Source organism: Uloborus diversus, chromosome 2 (genome assembly GCF_026930045.1).
Source record: "Uloborus diversus isolate 005 chromosome 2, Udiv.v.3.1, whole genome shotgun sequence".
Classification (NCBI taxonomy): domain Eukaryota; kingdom Metazoa; phylum Arthropoda; class Arachnida; order Araneae; family Uloboridae; genus Uloborus; species Uloborus diversus.
The window spans coordinates 117506621-117531711 of record NC_072732.1 but is presented as its reverse complement, the minus strand read 5'-3'; the positions used below and the strand labels follow the sequence as shown (position 1 = coordinate 117531711).

General features: G+C 33.4%; 1 protein-coding gene across 1 annotated transcript in view; it reads left to right on the top strand.

Moving 5' to 3' along the window:
• The window catches only part of LOC129217276 (RNA-binding protein 33-like), a 31511-nt gene extending 14786 nt beyond the window's left edge, over positions 1 to 16725 (top strand). The window contains exons 3-4 of the mRNA XM_054851546.1: positions 7118 to 7173; positions 13809 to 16725. Coding sequence (XP_054707521.1) covers positions 7118 to 7173; positions 13809 to 15749 — 1997 coding nt within the window. The 3' untranslated portion in view covers positions 15750 to 16725. The remainder of the gene's footprint in view (positions 1 to 7117; positions 7174 to 13808) is intronic.
• Positions 16726 to 25091: the final 8366 nt, after the last annotated feature.

The following is a 25091-nucleotide window of genomic DNA, read 5'->3' as shown; positions in this document are numbered from 1 at the left end:
ATATGCTTGCTTAGGATCAGTCTTGAAATTAAGTTATTAACTGTATTAACAAAATAGACTTTATAAGGACAGTAGAGCCTCATTAGTACGGACTAATAGGGGATCCATGTGGTCCAATTAAATAAAAATACGGATAAAAAAAAAAAACTATAAATTGAGCCAAAATACATATAAGAACTACTGTACACAACGCTAGTTCACCTTTATTTTTATAATATGTACATCTAAATGGTTGTCCGGATTAAGCAAAGTTCTGTTTAAAAAGGTCCCGATTAATGAGGGTTTACTGTACTGGTATTCTTTTTTGATTTTGGTAACGATTAAAAAGTTTTGCCAACTCACCAACAAGAGAGGTACAACAAACGCTATTAAAAGGGTCATAATTGTTTTCCAGTAAAAAGAAAGAGGGAAAAAAATAGTTATCTAGATAGCCGAAACAAATGCAGAGAATTAAATGATAGTAAAAGAAAAGAAAAAATAAAAATTTTACACGCTAGCTTGAACGCCCGTTGCGCTTCAGATAATACTTCATTCGGAATAATTAGTATAATTCAGATTCGTATGAATGATACTTCGATTGATTCAACAAGGTTCAAAAGTCTAGAAAATAATAACAATAATAATGACAGTGTGAAGAAACGAGTGGAGAGACAGAGAGAGAATGATACCGAACCAACGAGTTCGCCGACTCCGAATCTGCGCAAATGAGGAAAAACAAAAGTAACAACAGGTCAACGGATGGGGAAAAGAATGGCAATTTATGAAAACATCACCAAAACCGTTTAGCCGCTAAACAGAGCGAATCCGTGGTTTTCTGGAACTCGACTTATTTAAGAGAAGGAGCGCTTCAATGATCTAATTTTAGGACTTTTGTATTTGATCGATCATCCTGACAAAGCTGCTGCACTGTCATGCTTCAATGTCAGGGAAGGGGATAAAGAGGGAAAAACACGAGTGAAATACAATCGTAGAAATCCAATAATTTACAAATAACATTAAACGTCTGGATAGCTATTGCTAACCTGATGTAAAATGGGGTTAAGCTGTGGTTTAAGAATAAGTTTGATGTTAGGTGATGTCGCAGCATAGAAAGCTCCCAGAAATTTATTAGTGGGTGTCTGAAGCATCCACTAATAAGTTTCAGTTAAGTAAAGGTTTAATATAAGGCAATAAGTTTTAAGTAAGTAAAGGGTGATTCTATCTTTACAGGTGGGAGAGATTGGATCAAAAGTTTCTTTACATTTTTGTATAAATGCAAATCATTGAGGGCTAAGAGCTAAAAAATAGCTGAGATGGTGAAAATGCTTTAATTGTGTGGTTTATAAAGTAAAAAAATAAAATGAATAAATAATAGTAATAATAAAATAAAATGAAAATAAACAATACATGCAAATAAAATTTAATTCATTATAAAGAATAATAATAATAATAACTTTATTTATAAGTTGTTATTCTTTAAATGAAATTTACCTGTCACACGCAGGATACACTTTTGGATATCAGTTAAGATAACTTGATTCCAGTAAAATATCCTCGGTGCAGTATCTATAAATGTAATATTTTTAAATATACTTTATTATTTTTTTTTTAAATGTACCACATTAAAATTTTAAAATAATTTTATGAATATATATCTTTTCATTTCCTACAAATAATTTTTTAGTTTAAGTTTCAAAGAAAATAAAAACACAGTGGGAAAATTCCAGAAAAAACGAGAATTGGGTCCTTTACGTGACAGCTCTATTCTCAATTTCAAAATTGGTATTTAAAAATTTTAATAAACAAAAAAAAAAAATGTCTAGGAAATCATGCATATATGCATGATTTCATAGGGAAAAAATGTTTATTACACGTTTTGAAATGATTTATAGAAATGTCACGTGCATGACAAGATGTCTGGTTTCTCGTGGAACTGCAAAAAGTGCAACTGCGCTTTTTGATGACGATGAGGGAGCATCTAGTGATTTTTTGTTATACTGCATCAAAAAATGGAGGATTTCCTTCCTGGTCAAGTTTTACAGTATTTGGCGCACTCACCTTACATATACAATTGATACCACGGACACTTCGCGGCACCCCTTACCTCTTCCCACGGCACTCAGTTTGAGAATCCCTGTAAGGTAGACCGGAGCACATTTACGAGGATTTTTTGCAGTGAATTTCCTAATTTTTATGTTTGAACCTAGGAAATTTTAGACATTGTGGTTTTATGAAGCAGTTAATGAAGTGAAAATTTGCATATTCAGTTGTTGCTCAGCTTGTGTTTTTAACCGTAAAAAAAGTGTTTTTCAATCCAAGTCGGTTGCGTCGAACAGGGGCAAGTTTACACATCGAGTGGGGCACGTTCACGCATATTAAAACTGATACCAAATAGTAAGTGAAATAGATATTTAACCAAATTTAAACATTTTATGTATCTTAAAACACTTTAAAAATAAGAAAATCACAAATAATTAATTGAAGATTATTTTACAGGCAAAACTATAACAAAAATTAAGTATTTCTTTTCACATACTTGTCATGGGACTGCGTTTTGATATCTAAGACGTTGAATACTGTCTTGTCCTTTTTTCGATTGGTTGTGTGCTTTCAAACAATAGATGCAAGCGCAATTCTCTACTTCGTAATTATAATCGTTCACTAATTTCCTTTTTTACAAAGTGTACCAACTTTTCCCCGTCGCAGATTTCGATTTCGCAGGTTAATTTTTTTTCTTTGATATCTTCGATTTCTGCTTCAATAGAAACTTGTAAAATTTAAAGCAATTTTTCCTTTTTGTTTTGTTCTGCCCATTTTGTTTCTTTTCTTTGTAGCTTCTAACCATTCTTGTCTGAGGGCTCCTTTAATCGGAGTATCAGTTAGGATTGTGAACATCCTCTTTTTTTTCCTTTCCTGGTTCCTAAGCTTTGGTCCTACTTTTTCAAATGGTCTCAGTTGGGGTAGTCCATATGTGATGACGTGGAAGGCTTACGGAGAAAAGTACTTGGATTATTGATGAGCCTTTTCATTATTTTACATCAAACGTGGTCCTGTTTGAACGTAATGTCTAACCATCTTTAAAATAAAGAAAAAGTATCACAGGCTGAATAGATATAAAGTTAAAGCTGAATAAGCATGAAGACATCCCTCTATGGTTGTAAGCTATAAGATACGAATCTTTTACTTAATTTAAAATGAATGGTTATTTTTAAAATTAAATAACCTGAAAATATTAAGGTTTGAAACAGTACAGAGCGAAAAAGCGTCCGAGGCCCGTTTAGAAGTAAGACAGAGTAGTAAGACACAGTAAGAATGCGTAAATGTGCCCCGATGAAAATGCGTAAACGTGCCCCGTCGGCAAGTTTGGTTTTATTTTTACCGAGCAAAAAAATTAAATAATTTTTCTGCCCATACAAATACAATTCTAAAAACAAACAGTAAAATGCTGCTATTTTGTATGTGTTTATTTGTTTTTAGCAAAGAATTATTCTTTCAGTGTAAGCTTCAAAACGTTCAACACAAAATTTAATCGGCTTGGTAGAAAACAGGCTTTTTTATCCGCATGCTAAAACGAAGCTCGACTGATGCTCAACAACTTGTGAGAATATTTTCTAGGGAGCAGCATCAATCTGCTATGACTGTTGGCTCTCCAGTTACAACTCGTTTTTGAAAAAGGGCACTGCATAAAAGTGCCCTGGTCTACGCACTTTCCACCGGCCTCCGCTCGTCCTGGGCGATGGCGTCCATGTCTAACGGAATCGACATTTACTTACCCCCGACACTCTTTCGACTTTACACAATCATCTTTAGACAAAAGCAGCATCCAGAACACAACACCCAGCCCTTGGGATTAATTGAAGGGCTCGGGGTAAGAATGTGATTTGCCACATGATGTGAATTTTCAGTAGGCCAATTTCCAACTCATAAAAAATATTTGAAGAATTTTTCAAAGGTGTTATACATTCTATATTCAGCAATACCAAAATCAGGTATGTTTTTCTCCAAATGACATAATCCATTGTTATGTTTATTTCAATTTTAGTTATGAGAGACAAGAATTTTGATCGAAAAGTCACTCCATGTGGCTTGTCACATTTCCGCCCCTGCCCTTCAATTTGAATTTTTACCCCTTGAATTCAACTTATGTTTCTCGCAATTAAGATTGCGATAGGAGCTACTTGTATGAACAAGAAACCCAACGAGTAGGGTTGTATTGCAATTCGTGATTGTGAAAAACAAAATTTGAATTCAAGACGTCAAAATTCAAATGAATACCAGGGGCTAGATGATGAATGTTGTCAGCTGTTTTATTGTTTTTTCGTATGTTAATTTAAGTAACAAAAAATACACACGATAAAGAGTGTCGAAGTCTTCCTACTCCTACCTCAGAAATAAGCTCCCAAAGGCTCAGAGCCACTCATCTGACAATATTGTAATTACGTTATTAAACATGTAATTGATTCCTGTCAGAAAATGTATACCACTGAAGATGGTGTATGATAATACAAGCCGTATCCAAAATTTGATACTAAAAATGTAACAGAGCACTAAAAAAAATTTTTAATGTAATAAAACTAAGTTACTGATGTTACGCGTAGTAGTTTATTTAATATTAGGCATGGTTTGCTTTTAAATGTTTAGAACAGAGTTAATGTGCATGTGGGACAAAGTAAAATATTATATTAAATTTTTTTGTTCATCCACCTAGTCATTTGTTCATTAATTGCCCAATTCTTTCATTTTCATTCATTTTTTTTCCTTAATTTAGTTATTCATTTTTCAGTTTATTCGTTAATTAGTTGATTCATTTGCTAGCTTATTCATTTATAAGTTCATTCATTCATTTGAAAAAAATTATTTTTAATGTTCAAACCGAAAATATTGCATTGAAAAAATATTTTAATTATCATTTTTTATTATATTTTAATTATCCTTAATAAGCATAATCTATGCCCCATATATGAGGCAATGGTGATAATTTTCCGCTTTTATTAGAAGTCATAAATCTTCGGCCAAAAATGAAAAATAACATTTTAATACAAGCTTTACTATAAAATATAATGCTTTCTCATTGTGTACTGTAAATTTCTCAATAAATTCCCCCCCCCCCCTCGTTTTGAAGAACGTTATTCATCTTGACCGTTTCACTGTGCCCCATATTACCCTAAACACTAAAAAATGTATTAAATAAATTACGTTGCACCGCATGTAAAATGCCCTTCAAAATGAAATCCTATGTCTCTTTATGTGTTTCAAATGTCATTTCATTTTGTTAACAAAGATAAACATATATGTGAATATAGTACGTTTTTTGGCTGAAAATACCGAATCTGTATTTATGTTTTGCTTTCCCATGCCACTTATCCTAAAATCCACATTTTGCGAATACGTATGACAAATTGTTGCTGCCTTCAAGAAAAAAGTTCATTCCTGGCACCAAAAATATACCTCATGAACCACTTGTGAACCTACAAAAGGAATTTCTTCGACCATAGCACATCAAACTGTGTTAATGAAAATATTTGTAAAAAGCTTTGTATATGGAAGAAGTGGATTTCCCTCATCTGAGTGAGAAACCAAATCAAAACTTTAAGTGAAACAAAGGTAAAATAAGGGGGTTTTAGCGATCCACAAAAGAAAAAAAAAGTCTTTCTTGGTGAAGAATTAGAAAATAAACTGCCAGAAGCTGAAAAAAAAAGATCATGGTTGGCATTTGAATCAATATGCACTTCAAATGCCAACCATGAGAAAAGCATTAAAAGTAGGTCTTGTACAGAAACGGAACATGATGAATCATTTATGTTTACATGTATGAATCAAGCACATTTTAGGCGTCATCCATAGGGTGTTAAGGGGTCATCCACAAATCATGTTATGCTTCGAGGGGAGAAGGGGGGCTAGTGAAATTTTGACGATTTATGACAAGGGAGAAGGAAAGGGAAACAAGAACTGACATCACATATTTTTTATGACAAGATATTTATGATAAACAGCGTGACATGTGACAAGAATAGTGGCGTAGCCAAGAGGAAGGTCCATGGGATCTGGGCCCTTCCCGAAATGAGTTAAAAATTTAAAAAGGATGGTGTCCATCTTTTCACACGCAACTTTCATGTTCGTAAAACCAAGAAAACACAAATATCAGTTTTGAGAACATGAAAATTTCATTGGACCCCCTTTCGAAATCCTGGCTACGCTGCTGGACAAGGGGAGGGAAAGGGTTAGGTGAAGTGTGACATTTTATGACAAAATTTGTTGAAAATAATGTCTTCTTCTATTTATCTCCCACCTGGTAGGCGGAAGGCATACTGAGGAGGCTTGGCAGGCATTTGGAGCAAATAGGGAAGGTCTTGGTGCATTCAGAAAATTTAACGCGCTTTACATCAGTTATGGACAGCCCATTATACAGAATCCGACGGTTTCATACAAAGGACAGAAACAAATGTCAAATCTGTTCTGCAGTGTTATAAAACAGTACGTTTGTTGATGTGCACTGTTAAAAATTTAGGAACTTTTTATGGTAGATATTACTGTAAAATGGGGTGTTTACAGTGCAGAAAAAAATTACAGTAACTTGTACTGAAAAAAAATAAACGATTACAGCACCGATTGATACATCACGTGACTTACAGTGCGACGCAGATAACATCGTATTTCCCCTCACTTGAAGTGCCCCAACTGCTACGGTGGTCAGCAAAGCCACCTGCCAATACGAAGGTCCGAGTTCGAACCTTAGAGCAGGAATTAGTAAATAGAGGAAGCTAATCCTATCATTGGCCAAGCAAAAGCTTGGACAAAGAGCTCAAGTTACGTGACTCAACAACGACGAATGGTTGGCACGTTTTGCGTGAAATTAGCAAAAGAAACCTGTTTTCTTCCAATGCTTTCCTTTAAAATGTATCACGTGACTTGGGTTCTTTCCTTCACTAATGAAAGTCTTCACTCCCTTTATTTTATCTCTTCTCAATGGTTCGAACATGATGCTTGCATGTTGCGTTTTTTAACTCTCGTTTATTTTACAGTAAAATTTTATAGTAAAATAAGATTTTATGGTAAAAGTTACTGGCAACATAGATGCTAGTAACTTTTACCGAAAATTTTCAGGATTTTTTTTTAACAGTGTATTTTCTTCTTGTAGGAAAGCTATCAGCAGCTTCCCCAGGAGAGGAGAGAGCTGCAGCAGAAGCAAATCTGGTAAGTATCAGTCTTTTGGCCACTGATTTCTTAGACATCCTCCTGCAGAATGTCGTCTTTGCCATAAACGTATGCTTGGTGCGTCAGAAAAAGAGAGTTAAACTGCCAGCTGTCAAAAAATATTAAATCGTGCAAGAATTCGTCACCATGTGTCAGTTCTGTATAACTTATAAGCTATTTATTAAGCCTCCCGAAAGAAATCACTTCGATTTTTAGTTTATGTATGTTTATTTATTATGTACCCTATTTATTACATTTGTTGTTAAACATATTTATTTTGTACTTTTTAAGGCATTTGTGTTCGACTGCAGATTTTCATGATTTTTTAATGTTCTCAAATACTGTTTGTGTTTGAAAGCTATATGCCTAGGATAGAATTGTTTACTGCACATTAGGTCCTTAAATGCCAAAACAATTCATTTAAATTAAGTTAAGTTAATTTTTAAGTAACGAAGCATATCGTATTTGTAGTGCATAACGCAGCTGATGCTTCCTTGCAATTATTCCTAAAATTAAAAATATAGTTTATCACTTTTAAGGCAAAACATTTCCTTCTAGAATAGTAGAAAAAAGAACTGTCAAAATTTATTACATATGAAATTTACCGATAACCGCATCCCTTATTCTTTTCTTTCTTTTTTTCTATCTTAAAAAATATTGAAGAATACTTTTCCAACAAAATAGAGGAAATAAAATTTAACCGATTTTTTAATTATTTGTGAATTTTTCGATTAAAAAAATGCTAGTTAAGCCAACATCTAATATAGTTAATTTACGTTCATAGGAAAATTTTCGAATAAAACTAAATTTTTAGAAAAAATTAAAGACATTTTTGCGCAAAAATGTTGATATTTCTACTGAGAAAATGGCACAGATAATAAGGAACACTGTGCACAGCAAATATTAAAAAGAAAAATAAATAAATATACATGTGTAATAATACTTAGCAAAGCAAATATTTTAAATTGAAAAAATTTTGACATACGAATAAAAAGCTTCTCTCTCACGCACACACACACATTGACTTCTTTCACCAAATAAACTTCCAAACGAAAAATGTACTGCACTTCCGTAAAACCGGACAAAAGCAACGATCCAATAGACTATTGAATATGAAAAGTCCATTCAGCGTAGTTATACAGAAAAACTCAGGGAAATAAAAGCTCAACATGTTCTATGAAGTGTATTAACCATTCTTCCAGATGATGATTCTTTTTAATGCTTTTGTGATATTGCTTCAATGACATTTGCAACAATAAAATATGAAGTACGTTTGGGCGCAGGAAACTGCTGTTTATGTATCCAGAATCATAAAATAGAGAATGACAGAAAAAAATGGAAAAAAAAAAAGTTTTTCTCAGATGACATATGAAAATATTATTTTATAAAGGATAGAAAATTTGCATAAACTGAAGAAAACCAAGAAGCGTTTATACTAATATAATAAATAAATTAGAGACTAGATTGTAAATCGATTTTTTTTTTATTGTAATCCGACGGAAGATCACTAAAAAAAAGCAACAACATTAGTTCAAGAAAAAAATTAGCGTTTTTACATAATAATAAACTACATGTGAAAAATCTTCAGATTTAGAAACATTAGTTCAAGAACTTTTGAATTTTACAACTTTTAAAGAACATGTTTTTTTGGCTTTGTTGAAGAATGACTAAAACCTTTTGAAAAATAAATTTGAATTTCGTAAAAAAAATAACTTAAGCAAAAAACTTTTTGTTATTTTTCTCATGTTATTTATTTATTTATACAAATAAAAAAGCGTTTGTGACTCCGGAGACAAAAAAAAAAAAAAAACTAAAGCGTCAAAATGATTTTGAAGAATGGAATCGAGAATATTCACACGAAGAACTACAGAGTAAAACCAAAAAAAAAGAAAAACAGAGAGAAAAAAAATATATTTAGTTATCTTCTTTCTCAAAGAGAAAAAAATCTTTTATAAAATGAAATACGTAGGTATGCATTAAATCGTATAAAGGAATTTGTCAACAAAAAAGCAAATTTCAAGAAAAGATTATAAAATATTTCTATGATTTTACCTCAAAAAAATCTTGTTTACAAGATCAATACTCTTAAAGAAAACTGAATTCCAGCTGACCAAGACGCACATAGTTTCAAATTTTAACGAACAGCAATCTGAAGGAAGAAAAAAATTATACTTTGGAAAAGAGAAAATCCACATAAAAGGCGTCAAGATCAAATTTCATCGAATGTAAAAACGTCGATTTGAAAGAAAAAAAATGAAATAACTTCTCAATTATAAAATGAAAAGAAGACAGTTTCGAGATTTTACACACATGATGAAGATATGAGTGCAGAACGTAAAATTGAACAAATTTAATAGAACAGAAAGAATGAGCACTAAACAAACCTTAGCTTTCTGTTGGCACAAATATTATTTCTTTGCAACTGAATTTGAAAAAAGTAATTTTCATCTATGGAGTTCAAAAACACTAAAAAAAAAAATCAATTCTAAGTCAGTTGTATCTAAGGTGAAAACTTTATGTTTGCAACGTGCTTCCAACAGAGCAAAGTAACAGCGATGCCTCTCAAATAAAAATGTAGTACATATAACAAAAACAATGGCATACTTTGCAATTCTTTGTTTCTTCAGAATCTTGTTATAAAACGGTTACACAGATGCTTTTATACCATTCTTTAACTCGGTATCACGTCCTAATACAATATACTCATATCTCAGCTAGATAGATATTTAATTCAAATTTTTAACATTCTTCAGGTTTCCGGTTATAGGTCTTTGTCAGACAGACAATGCATGCACGAATTGCCGACATGATTTTAAATTCATTTCATTTTTGTACGCTCTCTAAAATTTGAAACATGACCCCTAAATAGAACACAAAACTCAAACTGGAAGGTGAATTGTTGGAATTCGCCATTTCTCGTTTTTCTTCCCTATAATGAAATGCAGGACTATTCAACTGAAAAACAGGACATTCTTTGTAGGAATGATAAGTATTCTTGACCGTGACTGGTATTTGAAATTGAGACATGCTGCCGTTGTTAAATTGTTGAAATACAATTTTATAAAGAAAATATTACTTTGATTTGCATTAGTCTTATGCCTTAGAATTACTTGAGTCACACGTTAAACAAAAAGTGGAGAAAGTTTACATTAATTGTTCTAGTATTTGAAAAAATGTTTTATGGAACGAACCACAAAATAAAAACAGGAAATTCTTTGTAAGAATGAATAGTATGCTTGACCGTGACTGTGAGGTTTATGCTATTATTTGAAATTGAGACATGCTATCACTGTTAGCATTTGAAATACAGTTTTATAGCTAAAACAGTATTTTAATTTACATTAGAATCTGAAGTATTAGAATTCCTGAAGTCAAAAATGAAAATTAGTTAGATTTATATTAATAGTTCTATTTTGAAAAAAAAAATGCTTTGCGGAATGAACCACAAAATAAGTTTGTACTAATTTTTATTAATATTGCTTTAAATCCTCTGCTTACATAACTACTCTAGAAACACAAACATAATTTAGGTGAAACTGAAAAAAAAAATTGTCTTAACTCATCATGGAACATGCTAACCGCTTAAAATGTGTATTAAAAAAATAGTTCTAATAATTTAAAAATTCCAGTAAGAACCACTGTAACCAATAAACTAGTTTCATATTTCATGATTTCTCCATTTTCTTGAAACAAACATAAAAGTTTTTGAAAAACAAACATATTACCAAGTAAACATAAATAATACACAAAAAAACTTTTACATTTTTAAATCCTACCATTTTAATACAACCTGAATTTAGATGCAAATTCATAAAATTGTTTTAGTTTAAAATAAAACAACGATTTGTGACTGAAGAAAGAAGTATTTTATTATTCAATGTTTGTACACGCATTATGTACACTTCATATAATAAAGAAATTAATCTAGCTCTATAAATAACCGAAACAGTTTGGTTTCTCAGTAAGTTTACGTTCAGTTTTATTCAGATATCCTTTTTAAAAAGTAAATCAGATTTTTACAAACATACTTAACAGCTATTAAATTAAAAATGCATGCAAAACTTAATTTCTTTGGTATTTTTCGTTTTTATTTTTAAGAAATAAAAATGAAAAATACCATATTTTATAACAATTTTCTACAAAAATTTCAAAGTTTGACGCATTGGCATGTATTGAAATTCAATGTTTTCGAGCATGCGTCAGGAAAGTTAGATCAAAAACCTAATGAAAAACCGAAATTAAATCTCGATTAGCAAAGTACGTCAGTAGATATTGTTCCTTGCAATCTCTTTTTTTTAACTGCAGTGAAAAAAAATTATTAGCTACCTTTATATTTTAAAAAAGTATCAAAATCGGCCTACCCGTAAAAAACAATAAAAAATAAAAGTAGTATTTTAGAAAACAAAATAATTTTTAGCATTACATTGTCTGAAACAAATTTATTTTATAGAAATTATTTCCGTACTCTGTTGCAAATTAAGACAATATCATTGGAGTACAAGAATAATGCATTCATACTCAAACGTTATTTCACTTTGTAAAATGCGTATCAGACGAAACACTTCGTTGAAATATCATAATCATGTGAAGGCGATGCGAGAAAAATGCGAGAAATTTATCAGATAATCATGTGAAAAGTATGATTATCTGATAAATTTCTCGCATTTTTCATGAACTTTTCTGGCATTTTCGCCAGTTAAACAAAAATTAGTGAGCGCAATTTACTCCCTAAAAGATTAATACGTCTCAATCAAAAGATTTTCTTGCATTAACAGATAATGGTCTTTCTTGAGTTGCAACAAAGTACAGTAAGTACGAGAGTCATTCAATAAGTAAAGAGACAAATTGGTGTGGGGAAAAGATTGTTGGTAATGCAAGTTTGATACTTTTGGGATCTTAAGTTGGCATCACTGGGATGAGTTCTAATCAGCTGATTGATCAACATTGTCTTGCTTATACTCTCAAAACTAAATTAAACGATGTCGGGTCTTCTTAAAAGTCCCACATTGGTTGAGCTACGTTCTGTGATTAGTTTTTGATTGCTGAAAGTGAAAAGTCAGCTACTGTCCGTTTTCTACGAGAAGACATTTGACTCTGCCTTCGTCACGTGGTATTCGATGGTTCTGTTTCGCTGTTTTCGGCAGAAGGCATATTCGGATTATAGCAGTTTGTCGCAAAAGCAGCAGTTTTTAAAATGTAAGAATAACTAAGGTAATAGGTAATAACAGACAAGTGAAGCAAGTGATAAAGGACACTCAGACTTTTTTTTTTGTTTTTTGCATATTAAAATGCACGACAAAGTTAAGGTTGTCTAGTTGTCTTATGGGATATGTTTACCGATCACCCATGCGTAAAACCGAACTCTGCGTCACTGTATCCTTTAGAATGACGAAAGTGGAATGGTGAAAATTGTACGAACCGTAGACATTTTACAAATGAGTAGAACAGTTCAAAAGTGGTCGAGAATCAGTGACTGATGAACACCGTTCTGGCCAGCCTATTGAAATTTCAACTTCTTCACTTCAAATCTGAATTGTAGCGTGCAATTAACAGCCAATACTACTCAGATATGCTTCTGAAGAAGGTGAAGCCAACCATGAGAGAGAAACGTCGTGGATCTCAGGGGAGAAGTTTGATTATTCAGCTAGACAACGCATGTCCTAGCGTTGCTCAGTTAACCCGTGAAACCATCGATAAAATGGGCTGGATGGTATTCCCTCATTTCCCTTAAAGCCCCGATTTATCACCCTCTGATTTCCATTTGTTTAATCTACTGAAGGAGACATTACGTAAAACGAAGTTCCAGGGTAACAAGGATGACAAGAAAGTTGTAGGAATATGGCTCCGACACCAAGTGCTTTGCATCCGGTATAGAATAGCTAGTAACTCATTGGGACTAGTGCATAAATGTGATGGGGATTATATTAAAAAGTAGGGAAAAACATTATTTTACAGAAATAAACGGTTTTTTCTCCAGGTCAGTTTGTCTCCTCTTTTATTGAATGACCCTCGTACAAGTACTAACAGTGGTGCCCTACCTGCTGCCCGCAGATTCGATCCATGCAGCCCGTTGTTATGTTTAATGTTATGGATCAAAGACTGGGTTCCGGAAACTTCCAAAAAAGTTGATCATCTTCATTCGGTGTTAAGAAAAATTGTTGCGGAAACCTGTTTTTCAAAACAGCTGGACTTGTATAATTCAAATAAGCACGTATTAATGACAACAACGGTTATTCGTTTGTTATTTCATTTTCTTTTCCGTGATTTCCAATGTTATCTAGGAAAAATTTAAATATATTTAAACTTTCGATGTTTTGGCCCGCGAGATTCATCTTAATACAAGACGCGAACCTCGGGTCAAGAAAGGTAGGGCACCGCTGGCATAATCCATTTAATCATATGAATTCTAAATTTATGTATGCATTATGTAATTTCCAAGTCAAAAAGAGGTTGCTTTTTATAATTATGTTAATGAATTTAAAAAAAAAAAGAAAATAACTAAAATGCATGTGTGCCTTAAGTTATTTGTTACTAATGAACAGCTCTATGAGCTTGTGTGTTCTTAAACCTTATTAATGCAGGTTAAATTTGCTCAACAATCCGGTATTCTCTCGACATTTTTACCTGATCCTCAGGGCTCCGGATACATGATGGCCTTCCCCATGAACGATGACCAAGTCGCAGAAGAGAGTGCCCAAGAAGCTGTCAAAATGCTGGCAGAATCCTTAGTTTCTGATGACGACGACGATGATGATGATGAGTCCGCTGCGGACCAGGAGGAGAAAAAGATTGAAGAGAGCCTCAACGTTGAAGAAAAGAAAGAAGATCAAACAGAGCAACCAGAACCAATGAATATTTTACAAGATGAGCTGACGGCTGAAGAAGAGGCGGAAAAACCTGCTTTGCCACAAAGACCTTTCTTCAAGAGACCAAAGATTGAAGAGCTGAGGAAAATTTTAGGATTTCCTCCCCCGGAAGGCCCTGCAAAGTCTAAGCCGATTCCTCAAGAAAAGCCAAAAATGTTTCAAGGAATCTTTAACAAACCAAACCCTAAGCCTAAGATTGAACAGTCACCTTTAGGTGGACTGCAGTTTAATTTAAGACGGGAAGATAGAATGCGGCCTTTTGGGTTCCCAATCTTGCCAATGAAACGAGACGACAGTTTTAGACCCTTTGGCATTCCTGATCTAGTCCAAGCTGCTTCAAGTATTCTGCGTAGAGCTATCGTTGATGATAACAACGAAAATGACATAAGTAAAGACGACAAAGAAGAAGAAGATTCTATTAATGAAAACGAACAACCAGAAGAAAATGAAGAGGAGGAAGATGATGAAGATTCTCTCATGATTGTCCCAATTCCTGATCCTAAAGAGGTCACCATTGAAAGACCACCACTGTTTAAACGACTACCTATCCCCTTCCCCTTCCCAGTGCCTAAACCCATGCCACAGAACAGACCAAGGCTACCTTTCCCTCCTCTTACACCAGTAGCCTTTTTCTTACCCATTGCTCAGCAGATTATGCAAAACATCCGTCACTCTCAACCGAGATCTCAACCACCAATGATGCCTATGCAACAAATGCACCCTGTACAACCCCAAATCCAAAACTTCCTACCAATACAGACCCAAATTCCAATCATTCCTATCCATCACCCAATGCAACAACAACAACATATGCTTCCTGTACACCAACCAATGATGCCCATGCCCCAACCTGTTCAACAAATAGTTCCCTTCTTCCCTGTTCCTCAAGCTGCTTTCCATGTACCAGTACTAACACCTCTTCCTTCTAATATGCAACGTTCCATCATGCGCCAAATGCCCCGCAGAATGCCTGTACATGCCCAACCACCACAACAGCTACCACGCAGAGCACCCTTCCCCAACCCCATGAGCCGCATGGCAGCACCTCAACCTCACTACGCAGTGCAACCTCAACTCATGAATCCCATGATGCGCCGGCCAATGCAACAGGCTGCCAACACTCGCCCTATGCCTCGAGTTGTGAGACCACCCATGCCGCCAGTTCATCCAATCTTTTTCATGATGCCAGTTCCTAACATGCACGTGCCATTTGCTCAACAGCAACAACAAGTGCCGATCTATCACAGGCCTCAGCAACTACCTTTCATTCCTCAACCAGTTCCTGTGATGCCCCAACAGCGACAGATGATGCAGCAAATGTCAATGCCAGAGGAAGAACGAGTGATATTCGTGCGACCAGATCAGGATGAGCAAGATGATGATCAAGAAGTTCTGATCTTGGTGCCCAGTGATGAAGTGGAGGTTACTCAGCGACCTCCCGTTCTCCCTCCTCATCTGATGAGACAAGTTCCCACTCCAGTAGTGAATCCTCTCCAGAGGATTAAATTCCTGCGTGATCTTCTGTTGGCCAGACAGGCAAATCGCCAAGTAATGTCTCCTCAAAACAGAGCATCAAGAGTGGTCGAGATTGTTCAGCAGCAACTCAGAATCTTCCCAGCTCATCATCAACAGGCTTACCCCGCTCAGCCTCAAAGAGCAGATTCTAGTGAACTACATCCCGTATACGTCCCATTTCCGGGACCACAGTAAACTGTAGGAGCGTGAAAACTCCTCATCGGTCTCCGATGAAACGCATCGCTGCATCGAGTACATAAAAGTGTTCCATCGAAAGTGATATCATCTGAATATTGGCCTAGCTTACATTAATTTGGCAGCAGGGATGTCAGATTAATAGATGTGACTTTTCATTTTTTGAAAGTGAACTATTATTTCAATTTTTATTCTTTGCTTTATTACTCAGCGAAGAAAACTTGTGTAACATTATGTGATAGTGTAAGAAAGCGAAAAGTAAACTGCAGGAACAAAAACATAATGCATGGGAAAAAATAAACAAAATTATATTACTTAACACTTCAGAAAAAAAAAGGTAAAATTAAATTGTTGAAAATTTGTTTAAATTTCTTATCTGGCATCCCTGTTAAAATTGACTTAACGATTTTACTGGTATAAACGAAGAAGCAATATCTTTGCAAATTACATTTAAGTGCAGATAGCACAATTGAAAAGTATTTTCAAAATGAAACTCTTAACATTTTTAGGATTATGGTAGAAATAAATTTATTTATTTCTGTAATCAATATTTTTCTGATACTAAATGTTAAAAAAAAAAAAGAAAGAAAAGAAAAGATTGCACATAATGCCAATATCTTTCCCAAATCAAATTACACGTCAATTAAACGCAACGTGCCAGAAACTGGTTATCGAATCACTTGTTGTCAACAAGTCATGCGATAGAAGTGCTGTACAAATGTTTTACAATCGTTAAGTCTTTTTTGATAAAAATTTAGTTTTCTTTGCTGTGCAATGTTTGTATACTGTCAAAATGAAGAAAAAAAAATCAGCCATTTCAGTATTGTTCAAATTTGCATTTTGAATTGTAGAAAAAGATTTCATTTCAATACTTACGTCATGGAAATCTGTCAGCGCACATAAATACTATTGTGTATAGGCCTATACACTAACTACATAAGTTAGTGATCTCAACTGTACAAAGAAATAAAGTTCGTAAAATTTACTGATGTATTCTGCTTATTGTGTATAAGGAAAGGATGTAAATTTTTAGGCGTAAATGTGCACAGTTACAGGCGAACATTTGTAAAATAAAAGATTTTGTTTTAAAATGTGCATTTTTTTCCCGAACACATAGTAATAAAACATACAGTAACGAAAACACATCACGAAAATCTTTTAGTGGGTTTGATGGAGCTGCATACCTGCCTTATTTGATGGAAGCATGAATAGTAGATTTTATTTTGAAAAATTAGATTTCATTTCAAAAAGCTCACTTGGTTTGGAGATATCTACAAGTATATGGCAATCATAGAATTTAGAATTTAAAGTTGTTAAATGTTGTCAACCACGAAATTTTTAGCTTGCAATAGCGATTAATACTTTAACGGAAAAGTACTAGCAGGAGAAAAACTAGATTTTACAATGGAAGACAGGGGGGAAAAAAAGATTTTACTTTAAAAAGGATATTTCAAGTAAACCTTTCCCAATTAAAATTTTAAGAAAAGCCTTTTCCAATTAAATTGTTTTGACAGAAATTTTTCATTTTACCATCAGAGGACAGTTATATTAGAAGACAATAAATCTATATACATGAAAATGGACGATGCCACAAAACACAGAAACTACATGGCTGATTTGGCTATAAAATTCACAGTATGTTCTTTACGGTGGTTCAAAAATACATGTAAAAAAAGTTTCTCCTTGATAACGGAACCCTTTCAATATTTTTAGACTTATGGATCGTAATATACTGGAAGATTTTAGTTTCCTTTTTCAACTGAAAGAGGGTGCTCAACCCCCTCCGCCAAACTTCATAAGTATGGGGAGGGGAGTTAAAAAGGACATTGAGCTGAAAAAAACAATGCTACAAATTATAATATACACTAGTAATATGCATATACTACATTGCAATAAAATAATTATTTTTAAAAAAATCTGAAGAAATTAAATGTTTCTAAACTTGAAGCATTTTTTATACAACGGCTGATGTTAAATTGAGGGGACATTGAGCACCCTCCTAAAATTTGAGTAAGAAGCTAAAACTTTTACAGCACAATACTATTAGCAAGTCTTTAAAAAATCGGGGGGTGCCCTGGACTTAAGCTCGAAAAAAAATTTTATAACCACCCTAATGTTCTTATTAGTAATAGGAATTGTATATAGACCGGTTCGAAAAAGTTTGGTTAGTGGTTCCATTTTTATTCCAATTTAAGCATACAGTTTTGAATAAATTTCCCAATATGGTGTTAAAAAACGAATTGCACAACTTAATATCATATATCGTCCAAAATGAACATATTGAAAAATTATTTTGAAAATTACATTACATTTTTTTTAATTGATTGTTTCGGTTTATCTTTTAAAAATTACATATACATTTAAATAAAATAACAAGTTCACAAATTATTAGCGAACACATTTTTCAAATCAACATTTGCAAATGAATAATAAAAAAATAATACATTTAAAATGAAAAATTCAACTTCACATTGGAAAAAATTAATATTTTGAGTACCATACGGGAGACTTAAATATTGAAAAAGAGCAAAAATTTCTATTTAACGCTAATTATCGACTCTACTGTTTCTGCTTTTCAGTTTGATAATTTCTTAAAATTTATCTCACATTTAAAAAAAAATATATAGAGAAAAAAATTAGTTTTTTGCAGAAAATTACAAATTTTTTAAGGCCTTCTGCTGGACATCTAAGTAATTTTTTATTTGGATAAATATTTTTGTAGTACATGTGGGGCTATAGGGGCAACGTTTTACAAACATGAAGCTTCGAACTTCCCAAAAAAAATTTTTTTCCGATTCAGTCTAGTACACAGTGCTGGTTCACACTTTCAGGTGCAAGTCGGCATGGGTTGGGTTGCCGTTGTTCAAATTATATGAAACTTTTTTTACCATTGTTTTGACCTAAAAGGAAAAATATATGAGGGTGTTCGACTTGAAAAATTGACTTTCTTTTTTTTTTTTTTTTGAGGGGGGGAGCCTTCTGAACAAGGCTAAAAAGCAGGACAGTCATCGTATTTCCAAGAAAAATTCATTAATAATATGAAACCTTTACGTAGATACCAATTGAATCGATTATTTCAGAAAGGGCGTAAGTCCTACGGGAATCCGTTGGACTTACGCCCTTTCTAAAATAATCGATTTAATTAGAATGAAGGATTTGTAAACTTAAACTGGGTCAGTAACCTACACTGGGTCCATGCAGTAGTGTGTCAATAAGAAAATATTTTTTCTCATACATATCACCTTGCTTACTATCAAGTTTAAGTTTCGTGGCATGCTCTTACCATTGGATAGACAAGAAAATACTTATAGGACAACATAGTACAAAGAATATTTTATTATGTAAGGTGTAAGGACTATTCCTATTACAGTACATTGTTTTTAAGCTTAATAAAGAAGAAGATAATCTTTTAAAAAATAATTTTAAGCTTGTATTTTTTATTAAAATAATATATTTTGTGCGTTCCTATTTCCTTTAACTCTACTAAATTTTTGACAAACTATTTAGTGAAACACACACACACACACACAAAAAAAAAAAAAAAAAAAAAAAAAAAAAAAGAAAATCCGAAAAAGTTATCAAAATAAGTTTACCATGAATATAAAGAAACAAATTTTTAAAACAGTAATTAATAATAAATGTGTAAATTAGTTGGAGAAAAATAATAACTAGGGTCTGGTGGGGTAAAGTGGTCATAAATTCGTAGGTTTTCAACTTTGGTGGATAATAAATACAACAAATTATTTAAACACTTCAACGTTTTTTGTTGTTATTTTACATTGCATTATTAAAGAACACAGTACATTGAAGTTTAGAAAAAAATATATTGATTTAATTAGTTTTATAACACTTTCCTTTCCCTTTGTGTTTATGACCACTTTACCCCATGGGATGGGGTAAAGTGGTCATAGTTAAAAATAAATGCAAAACCATACTAAATAACCCTAATATTTGTATATTTCAGTTATGTTTATGGTTACAAGTATATGCACTAATATATGTGTGTATACACGAACATATACGTGTCGTGTAAATATGAATAAACACGTTCATATATGAGTAGATACATGTATACATCAGATACAAGCATGCACGTGCCTACTTAAGTATATACGTGTATACACGAGTATATAAGCATGTATACGTGATTACCTAAAGGAGTGTTGACGTATCTACACGAGTATATATATGTAATGTTTATATACGTATATATACGCGTATAAACGAACGTCATATTCATGTATGCACTTGCATCTCGAGTATACACGTGCATACCTGAGTATATACGTGTATAGTAGATGTATATACGCATACATGTACAAGTGTACATGTGGGCACATGCATAAGTGTACATAAATGTTTTTACGGGTATACATGAATTAATTCGTGGATGAATCCAGTGCGTGTTTGTACGTGTTTACTCACATATATACATGTATATATGGAAGCACGAGTATATACGTATGTATACGTGTAAACACAATTATATACCTGAAAAGACGTATATATGTACATTTACGTGTATACACCAGTACATATATGTATACACGAGTATATACGCTTATATACATGTATGCCTACAGAGTGAATCTAAGTTCTTGAGCAAAAATCTAAGGGGTGTGAGAGGGGAGGATAAGAAGCAAAGAATAATAAGGAGCTTATAGTCGCTGACGCGCTACATGCACACAAAGCCAGAAACTGGTGGATGCAAAACAGGTCACAAATTTTTTACACAAAGATGATTTTACTCAAAATTTTAGTTTTTAGGAAATATTTAGAGTACTTGTTAAAAATTACTACCCGTACTAGTTACACGCATCGCAACAAAGGCGCAGCGACGGATGAAAGTTTTTCAAAAGTCTCGTTATTAAAACAGAGAGTGCTTTGTGATTGCGGCGCATGTATTACAGCTGTAGGCCGCAATTTCTTCAATCGCTGTAAAACTTTCTTACGACCTAAAATGTTGTGTAAAATTGAGTGTAACAAATTTGTGACCTGTTTTGCATCCATCAGTCTTTGGCTTTGCGTGCATGTAGTGCGTCAGCATTGTGTTTGTGAACATATGTTCCTTATGATTCTAGCTTCTTATCTTCCCCTCTAACACCTTTTAAAAAATTTCCCAAGAGTTTAAACTCACCCTCTATACTTGTATATCATATGCTTGTATGTAAGTGTTTACTCGAGTACGCACGCGTATATACGTGTCTACCTGAGTATATAAGTGTTCGTATACATACGAGTAAAAGCAAGTATATACGTGTATAGTCGAATGTATATCTGCATAAATAAAAAATACCTATATCGCAGATACCCATATACATATTTATTGGTGCATGTATGTGAATACGTTTATATACGCGTCTACATGAGTATATGCGTATGCATACGTATATACTCGTATATTTAATCCCATTTACTGTAAAAACAATACATATTAAGTGGAATTAATATTTAATTTATATCTGCTTTACACCTCACTATTAAGTGACATTAGAAGAACAATATTCGTTAAGAATAATATTATGACCACTTTACCCCATCTTACTGAAATTGTTCTAAAAAATTATCTAAAATATATTCAGCTAACTGCTAATGAGTAAGCGATCTTAAGATATGTAGGAAGCTTCCTGTGCCGTCAATCTGTTCATAATTCTAACAAACAAAATTTCCCAAAGAAGTTAAAAGAGGTGTTTAGATTTTTAAAATTTTCATATTTACGGAAAATATTTTTTTTTACCAAATAAAATTTTGCGAGTTTTAAAATTTTGTATTCAAAATGTAGTTTTTAACTCCCTGAACCTAAAATAAAATTTTCACATTCATTCGAACATTTATTTCCAAGTTATAGTCGTTTATTTGACGTATGACCACTTTACCCCATTGACCACTTTCCCCCACCAGACCCTATAAGTGTTCAGAAATAATTTTCAAACAAAAATCTTTACTCAAAAAAATAAAAATAAAAACACTACCCTAAATTTACCTGAACGTTCATAAAACGGTTTGCAATAAGTCAGTTAAGCTTTTTTTCGAGTTAAAAAAGTGTTTTCACGAGAAGAAGGCAGAGAAGAAATCATTTACAATTGCTGCTGGAACAAAGGAGGTAGTATCACCACAGAAGCGCAAAAAGGCTCAGCTCTGTTCCAACAGTTTAGCAAAGAGACTGGACTTCCATTACTCGAGAGTGTTTCAAGATTTTTTGCTTTTAGTTATCGTAGAAAGACGCTGTATCAAGGTATCGTATAACCTACTATTACGTTCACGAGTGCCCCCCTTTCCCCTACAGTGCACATTTTGAAAGATTTTTTAGCAAGCTTCTAGAGCGCCAAATCCTCATTATTCCTAGCCGTCCTTTTTTTTTCCAATTAATATTTCTGAGATTCTCAAAAAGTTTAGAATGCAAAAATCTAGAGCCGAATCGGTCAGCGACAAAACGGTCGCGCCGAATCGTAACAAACCCAAGAACACTGTAAATAAAATAATTCCCTCTCAAAAGCTAATAAGCAACAAAATGTTGAAATGAGAAAAAAAAAAAAAAAAAAATTTCTTGTTTTGGTTGCAGTTTTACGCATACACTGTACTTCCGATTATCCATGCTGATTAACCGACTTCAAAAAAAGAGGTTATGATTTCGTCTTGCGGCTTTTTATGAATGTTTTCGTATTATTCCAAGACTACTGGACCGATTTGAAAAATTATTTTTTTTTGTTTGGAAGGGTATACTTCCCAGATGATCCCACGTTAATTTGTTCTGGATCTGATAAGGGATCCCGGAGAAATCCAAGAAACTTTAAATTTCTCACGTTGTGGCTACGTAATCTGGCTTACGCCACGGGCGGAATACGTCACAGGTCACATGGCCGTGACCGGTGTATTTTCACAGCAAAGGCAGCCTTCGTCTTGAACGATAATTCTCGCGGCATATGGATGATTAATTTTCGCCGCCTGTTAATTTTACTTGTAGGTGTTACTAATGTTTTACTACGTAGCAAAGCAGTAAATTAAATACATTTTGTTACTTTAATAGCTGAATCAATTACCTTAATATTATTGTTGTCTAAAATAACTTTATTTAGTCACTATTTTTTTTTTTTTTTTTTTTTTTAATATTTCAGTTTTTAAACATATTTTGTGTTTAATCCAAGGGGAACTGAGTAAAGAACATCCCTCTCCCGATGATTTAATTTATATTCTTTAATAATACGTTGTAACTGGTGTCTGATTTCTCAAGTTTGACCAGTATTCCAGATTTACTATTTCACAATGCCGCCGCCAGTTTAATCTGAAATTAGGGTAATACAATTAGCAGACTTCAAAAAAAGAAGAGGTTCTAACTCATCGGATTTGTTTTTTCTTTGTGCAATGTTCCATAAATACTCGAAGACACCTGTAACCACGGGCGTGCACGGGGGGGGGGGGGAGGGGAGGGAGAACACCAAGGAAAATTCTTTTTTTTTTTGTTTAAAATGGTATACTTCCCCTCCGGTCTAATGGTAATCAAGTTTGGGTTTGATGAAATTGAGGGAACTTTTCAAATATCATACTCAGATTTAAAGCGATTTGTACTTTATTAACTTTGTATATCGTCTCACTTAGTGAACCGGTTTTTATGATTTTTTAGTTTAGTGGTGGTTTTGTTTATGGGTGGTCTAACTTAAGTTCCAAATCTTTGATCTACCCTATTTGTTCTTTAGGGAAAAGTTAAGGGTAAAAAACGATAAATTTCATGTAATTTCCCTCACAAACGATTAAATATTAAACCCATTGTTAAAAAAATGCCATAAAACAAAGATATGTGTTTTCTTTACCCATAGTGAAAGAAAATACTAAAAAACATTATAGAGTAATCATAATGAAAATTTTGAATCAGGGATTCTCTGAAGCAAGCATAAAATTCATTCTAGTGGAATTGTTTATCTTCATCTATAATGGGGGCACTTGAAGAACCACGCGACTTTTATCAAGAGTTACATGACACGTATTGTTGTGAAACATAAATAACAATTTACAATTTTATAATTTACAATGTTTAAATTTATAATTTACAATTTTACGACTTGCAATTTACAGTTTATTTGCAGTTTGGGAAACCGTAAACATTTAAATGGTTCTAACTAAATACTAAATTCACTCTACTTTTCATCAGAAATGAGATATATCAATTGTTGCATTTCTGCTAATGCTCGTTCATCGTGAGGTTTAGTTAAAAGTTGAAAGGTTTCTAAATCAGATCGAGCTATTACTTCAAGTCTTGACTTTGCTGAGAGCTACGTATACTCGTCCCTTTCGCAAAGTCCCCCCCCCCCCCCCTAAATCTCAGCTTTATTGGTTGTGTGATACGTATTGTTGTGAAACATAATTTACAATTTACAATGTTACAATTTTAAATTTAAAGCGATTTCCGTTGTTTTTTTAGTGACTCGTGCATTTGTTTTCGGAAAGCAGACTTTGATAAACTCGAACTAATGAAGAAGACAAAACTTTTTTGTACATAGTTGTGCATTTGAAAAAGCCATTCTGTACAGTCTCCGAGACGCTGTGGTCTATTTCTTTCTCTATCGTGCTTATCTTAGTTGTTTTCAGATTCATGTGCAGAGCCCAATTTCCCAATAGGCAGAGTAGGCAGTTGCCTAGGGCGGCAAAATTTTTAGGCGCTGCAAATTTTCACACGTTTCTTAAGTAAATTTTTAATTCTTGAAAGTAAAATATTAGCATTCTTACATTTTCCATTGGGTCGATTTTTTCTTGTAATTTAATAATGATTACTTTCACACGTGTTATGAAAATCAAATAATTTTCAATCATGGTAATAGATCAGCGTAAAACAGTAACTGAAGACGATAAGCGGGTCCCAATTTCAGAAAGTGTCGTTGCTTTTGGCCAGAAGTCATAAGATTGGAGCTAGACTAAAATTTTTAGTGACATACTAAAGTTCATTCAGTACTGGTTTCTAAAGTGATTGGCGTTATTAGTTTTTTTTTTACATTATTAATATTCAAAAATTGTTTTCTGTTTTCAATGCAAAGAAGTGTGAGCGTTTGGATGAAAAAAGTCATTGTATTCCTTCTTTTGCTCACCGGATGTGCTCCAGCACCAGAGCACTACCGGAGTCGGCGCCCCTGTATGCAGTAACGCCAAAACATGTTACACATAAAATGTAAAACGAAACTGTTGAGTGGTTTTTAGATTGATTCAACCTCGACGTAGCCAGGATTCCGGTTAGGAAGGGGCAAGCACAGCCTCAACAAGACAGTGGTTTTTAGTTGACACCCCCCCCCCCAGTACATACCTCGAAAATAGCTTGAAATTATAGTCCTCCTCTCCTCCTAAAAAAGCCTTCTA